The following is a 6,000-nucleotide window of genomic DNA, read 5'->3' as shown; positions in this document are numbered from 1 at the left end:
CAGGATAGAGCAGGGTTTAGAGCTGTTGTGCATAGGGTCGCTATGAGTCGGAAACGACTCGATTCCACATAACAACAACAACAACAACAAGAAAAATTTTACAAACTCGCTGCCTACCTAAACTGTCGACCACAGACACAGGTAGAATATTTGAACAGGCTCATGACAAAATAAGAAACTCAACAGGTCATAAAAGCACAAGCAAAAATGGTGCTGGTTCAAAAAGCTTCACTGGTGAATTCTACCAGAGACAAATTGAGACACTATCTATCCTGCTTCCTAGGAGCCCTCTGACTGCCCTTTCAACACCTCTTCTATGTTCTTATCTCCCCACTAAGCGGTCTGCCTCTATGTCTCTCCAAACTCTCACGCTCCCCACCTGGTCTGCGTCCTCACCCTTCCATCATTATCAACCCCTGGCATTTACACACGCGTGCTCACACCACCACTACACATATCAGTCAACGGGTAGGAAAAAACCTCCATGTAAATGCTCAATCAAAAAGCTGGTTGGTGGCCTAGTGGGAAGAAGCTGTGCTGCAATCCTGAAGGCAAACGGTTCGAGTCGCGAGAGAAGGATGGGCAGTCTCCTCCCCTGGAATTAACTGGCTCTGAAAACCCGCCTGAGGGTCGGCTATGGGTTGGTTTCGACTCGATGTTAAACAACAGCAAAAACACATGTCAATCCAGATAATGAGATCATATTCAGCCACATAAAGGAATTAGTTATTGACACATAGGACACCTCAATTGAGCCTCAAACTTTTGAAAACAAAAGCCACATGATTCAAGGGAAATGAGAAATCAGAGTAGGTGACTCCATGGGCACAGAAAGCACACTGAATGCAGGAGCTAAGACTTACTGGTAACAGGGCTTCTGTGGGGGTGAAGAGCAGCCTCCAGGGGTGAACCTTCATGTGGACCTGAGATGTGTTCCAGGGTGGATGTCCCACGTGTACCCGCAGCAAGTTCTGGAGGTGTCCCTGCATTTGGATCTGGTGTGGGTTTGGGAGGGAATGCCCCTGGCGGATGCAGGTGAAGATGCTGAGATGTGGAGGGAGAACACGGCCACCCCAGCTGGCAGGGGCTCTCACTGCCAAAGCGAACCACAGGTCAGGGAGCTGCAAACTCTTCCATCCCCTCTGGAGTCCAGCCACCATGTTTGTTGTGGGTTTGCCCCTGACCCCTCTGCAGGCTTCAGCTTTCCCATTGTGCAGTGGTCACTGGAGCTGTGTAAGAAAATGTTCAGCGGAAAGCAGTGGTTGGGACCACACAGTTCCTTTGTAGGCGGTGCACAGACTAGCAGAGGCCACGGGGTACCGGGTACCGAGAAGACACCCACACCCACCACCAGGCCACATGGGCCCCGCCTTCCTATGCGCATGCGCCAAGGGTAGCCTCGCAGGTCACGTGGCTGACCCCTTGTTTGCAAACCTCAGCTGTGTGTCATCACGAGCTCTAGTAGCTTAAGTGCTAGGGAACTCCGCTGCCAGCGCAAAGGTATACAGTTCAGATCCACCAGCTGCTTTGATGGACACTCTCCTTCCATTGTGATTTACTGCCTCTGAAAACCCACTGGAGGGTCAGTTAACGGAAAGGTTCCAACTCGACCATGCATAACGACAATAAACTGTGTGTTATGTACCCTTCCTCATATTTTACTATTTTAAAGACGGTTCTTTATTTGGGGCACTTTTTATAATTTTGCACACAGTTGTTTTGTTTGGGGATTTTGTTTTATCACATAGCTGTTAAGTTTCTTAATGTTCCCTATAGGGTCTTTATCTGTTGCAGATTTCACCCCCCCTTTTTTTTTACCCCTTTATGACTTTGGTTGTTCAAGTGCCGTCGAGTCGCCTGCAACTCATTGCGACCCTATGTACAGCAGCTCTGACGCCTGCCCTGTCCGAGCCAGTCTCACTGATTCCAACACACCTACCCCCCCATTGCCCTAGTTACTGAGTCAATCAATCTCATCCAGGGTGTTCCTTTCCTGCGCTGTCCCTCCACCTTCCTGAAAATGATGTGCTTCTCCAAGGATTGGTCCTTCCTGGCCACGTGTCCAAAGTATGTGAGGCAGAGCTTCAAAATCCTAGCTTGCAAGGAGAAACTTGGTTTCATCCTTTCCAACACAGACCTATTTGTTTTCTTGATGGGCCATGGTATGTATGTTCAAGACTTCTCCAGCACCACAGCTCAAAGGCCTCAATTCTTCTTCTGTCATCCTTAGTTATTGTCCAGCTTTCTGATGCATAACAAGTAATTGTGAAGACCATGGACTGGATCAGGTGCACCTTAGTCTCTAGCCTGATGTCGTTACTTCTCAGTACTCTGGAAAGATCACTGACCCCCAGCTGTTACTGCTGCAGAACTTATGAAGGGTTCCAATCACCCACCTCACTCTGAGCAGCTGGGCATTAGGGCTCCTTCCTGTGATAAAATGCATGTGTTCTGTGGAAGCTTGAGAGATTTTAAAAGTAGTAGATTGCTTGGATTTGGTAGTCTCAGGATGGTCAAAATTTCATATATGAAGATGTTCACAGAATGATTGGAAGTTGCAGACCACCACCACCACCAGAGATCCCTCAGAAGAAATACTTGGAGTTCCAGTTCCAAAACATCAACCACTAAAAATCCTATGGAGGATAGATCTCCGTTACATGGGGCCTCAACATGAATCGGAGTTCAGGGTTCTATAGCTACTTGATCCCATTCTCCACATGAGAACAACCCAGGCTAGGGTCAAGGATGGAACTTTTATACGGTAACTTCAGGTTGGAAGGATGGAGAAACAGTGAGCATTTTTTATAAGGGCCAAGGCAATTGACTCAGTTAACTTCAAGATCTCTGGTCTAGATAGCGAGCTAGAATGAGACCTTCATCCCTGGAGATATGTAGGCAACTTGAATAAATAAGTAAACCAATTGTGGCCCCTCATGCCCCAGAGAGGATAGGAAGGGACACCTCACTGTGAGTCAAGGTTGACCGTACTTCCTGTGGTCCATTGAGGATCTACATGGTCGGGACTCTGTCCACCACCTGACGAACCTTACAAGTGCCTTCTGTTAATATCCCTAGACCGCACATTCCTGCCACGCCCACAACCAACCAGGTGGCGAACAGCCTGCATGTGTGTCCTCTCTTTAGCAATGTGGGACATCTTGGAGGACATACACGCCACAGGCCCCACTGCAGAGTCAAGAGCCTTCTGGAGGGAAGGCAGGAATGGCCACCTGCACCAGGGACCAGCCAACATTTCCCTAGGGCCAAAGAGTGAATGCTGGAAGGTTCACGAGGCATTAGACCTAATGCCGCCCAGAGAGTGCACAGTTCACAAATTCAGATGATTTTTCCAGGTCAAAGCAAATAATAATTTACTATCTTCATGCACAGAGAATGCACTGCAGAGCTCTATGACTTAAAAAGCACTTTACTTTAATCAATCAATTGGTTGCTATTATCTCAGAACAGACTCGTAACTCTCTGCACTGTTTTTTGCTGAGTTGATTTTTTTTGTTGTTGTTGTGTATCATCAAATCAGATCTGACTGGCACAGGAGGAGATTGCCCATCCTTCTCCAGTGGAGCATTTGGTGGATTCAAACCACGCGCCTTCAGGATTGCATTGCAGCTTCTTGCCACTAGGCCACCAGAGCTCCCTCTCCAGTAGGTTTTCAAAAGCTGGAAACACAAGAGGATATTACCCATCTTGCTCTCAAAGAGCAACCAGGGGATTTGAACCACTTTAATTAGCAGCAACTCCCTAATCACTCGAGTCTGGGATAATAGTAAATGATAGTTATGCACTACAGGATATCTTGGATAATAAGTCATGAGTAAGGTTTAATTTGAGCAAGGGTGTGATTTCAGGGTGATTTATGTGTGATTTGGGAAAAGGACACTGGGATCTGTGATGAGAAGCATCCAACTATCAGAATGATAGTTAGAATTTATTGAGTGTTTCCTGTAAGCTCAGCACTAAGCCAAGTTCTTTACAAGAGCTATCTTACTTAAATTGCCAAACCAAATAAGGTAGGAACAACTTACCCCCATTTTACGTGTGAAGAGACTGAGGCAGCGGGAAGTTAAGAAACCTGCTCAACGTAGCTTTACTAGTGAAAGGAAGGCTGGGGTTTGAAGGTTTGGGCGGCACCATCTTTAGGTTTTAATTCTACATCTCTCAAGGGCAAGAGGAAGGGGATGTTGATGATGCTTCAGTGGTCTGCAAAGACTTCCAACACGAGCAGAAAACTGGAGCAGAAACCACATTAGGCATCTACAAGTGGGGTAACCCACACTCCTCTTGTCCTTTAGAGTACACACCTCCCCAGTCCAACCGTCACTGCTGGGGGGAATGGCAGTCACCTGGCCCCATAGTGGAGCACAGGAGTAAGCATGTGGCTGAAGCAAGGCTAGGCAGAACCTTTCCATGAGCTTTGAGATGAGGCACAGCTCTGTCTCTGAAGTCCTGAGCACTGTGGCAGGTGGGTTGGGGCTGCTGGGAGCCATAGATGGAGAAGGCCAGTGTGTGTCAGAGTCAAACTGCTCCGTAGAAGCAAGGATCTGACTTTTCAGAAACTGATCACCAGGCCCAGTTTACAAGGGCCTCTGGGAAGACTTGCAGCCCCAAGCTTTTAGCTAGTAAACAAGCACTTAATGGTTTGAGTCGCTTAGGAACTCCTAATACTGACGTAGGGGCTGTTATTATCTCCATTTCCATTATGAGGGAACTGACGCTCAGAGATGTTAAGCAACTTTGTCTAACTAGTCTCTGGGGAAACTGGAATTTGAACTTGGGCAGCCTGGGCAGGGAATTTACCTTTTTAACCACTAGACTGAACAGCCACCTGTCAAATTATATGATCGTGATGTGATATGATACAATGATTGTGTAGAGTTCTCTGCATAGGTTCTAGAAATTAGTCTGTGCTGCCTTCTGTAGGAATGTCCACAGAAGCAATTGTTGACATCTAAACAAACAACATTTAAGATTTCAGTTTATGGATTTCCTTTAGAACTACAGGGTGCAAAAGCTGGTCACGCCGCTCAGCTATAAAGCCAAAGAATGGAGAGCTATGACCATATAGAGGGTCCTCAGAAGAAAGGCCTAGTGATCTGTAAAAAGCCATTGGCTGGAGAGCACAATTGCACTCAGAGGCACTCCAGGTGGTCACGAGTCAGAAACAACTAGATAGAAAGTGGTTACCTGGTTGTGTTCAAAGACATTGAAGATGCAAAACAGAGACCTAGGGATGGTTCAAGGTCATCCTCTTAAAGAACAAGACATACAACTCAACTTGCAATTTAACCCCACTTCAAGTTTATTCATCTAGACAAGAGCTTCTCCAATACTGAAGTTTCCTTGGACATGGACAAAAGTTGGTAACTGGCCTTTTGCAAAGGACGTAAGCTGAGCATGGCAAGAACGCCTGGAATCATTTCAGGTTGACATGACAGATTAAACACCACAGACCCACTGATGAGCAATGGAAATGATTATTCATTATAATGATAATCAAAAATAGTTCTTTTTCATTACAAAAGCTATTGGCTGAAGGGAACAGGGGAAGGATGATTTGAAGGGCGATCCTGGTCTCCATGAATGTAGGTAATTCAAGAACAGATACTAAGGCTAGCTCAGGCTCAGTTTAGATCCAGGTGGAGTAGCAGTCCCAGTATCCCCAACTACAATATAAGTAGCAAGCCACCTCGGAGGAGATACTGCAGCAGGGAACAGAAGGGGCAGCAGATGCCTGGAATGGCCTGCCTCTGACCCTCCCTGCTCACTTACCCCCCCCCCAAACCTGAAGTCACATCTCTGCAGTGCTTCTTTTCCTGTACAGATCCTTCAGACTCCAATGATCCAAATAAGCAAACAGAGAAGAAGTCTGTCCCATCTTCAGGTAGCAAGCGTGGACTCATCCAGCTCAGTATCCATCTGGCTTTGGAGATGCTGAGGCAAACTGGAACTGCCTTCCATATGCTTGAGGGAACTTTACCA

The 6,000-nt window shown here is 46.7% G+C and overlaps 2 protein-coding genes across 2 annotated transcripts in view; one reads left to right on the top strand and one right to left on the bottom strand.

Annotated features, from left to right (window-relative positions):
* Window positions 1-1,397, top strand: part of LOC102866256 — a 49,933-nt gene extending 48,536 nt beyond the window's left edge. The window contains exons 5-6 of the mRNA XM_006895231.1: window positions 940-1,112; window positions 1,218-1,397. Of these exons, the coding sequence (XP_006895293.1) occupies window positions 940-1,112; window positions 1,218-1,397 (353 nt within the window). The remainder of the gene's footprint in view (window positions 1-939; window positions 1,113-1,217) is intronic.
* LOC102872745 (UPF0764 protein C16orf89-like) overlaps window positions 1-6,000 on the bottom strand; it is a 104,942-nt gene that overhangs the window by 76,261 nt on the left and 22,681 nt on the right. The window lies entirely within an intron of this gene.

Source organism: Elephantulus edwardii, unplaced genomic scaffold, assembly GCF_000299155.1.
Source record: "Elephantulus edwardii isolate Elephantulus edwardi_28Jun2011 unplaced genomic scaffold, EleEdw1.0 scaffold00162, whole genome shotgun sequence".
NCBI classification, from domain to species: Eukaryota; Metazoa; Chordata; class Mammalia; order Macroscelidea; family Macroscelididae; genus Elephantulus; species Elephantulus edwardii.
This window is presented reverse-complemented; position numbering and strand designations above follow the sequence as displayed.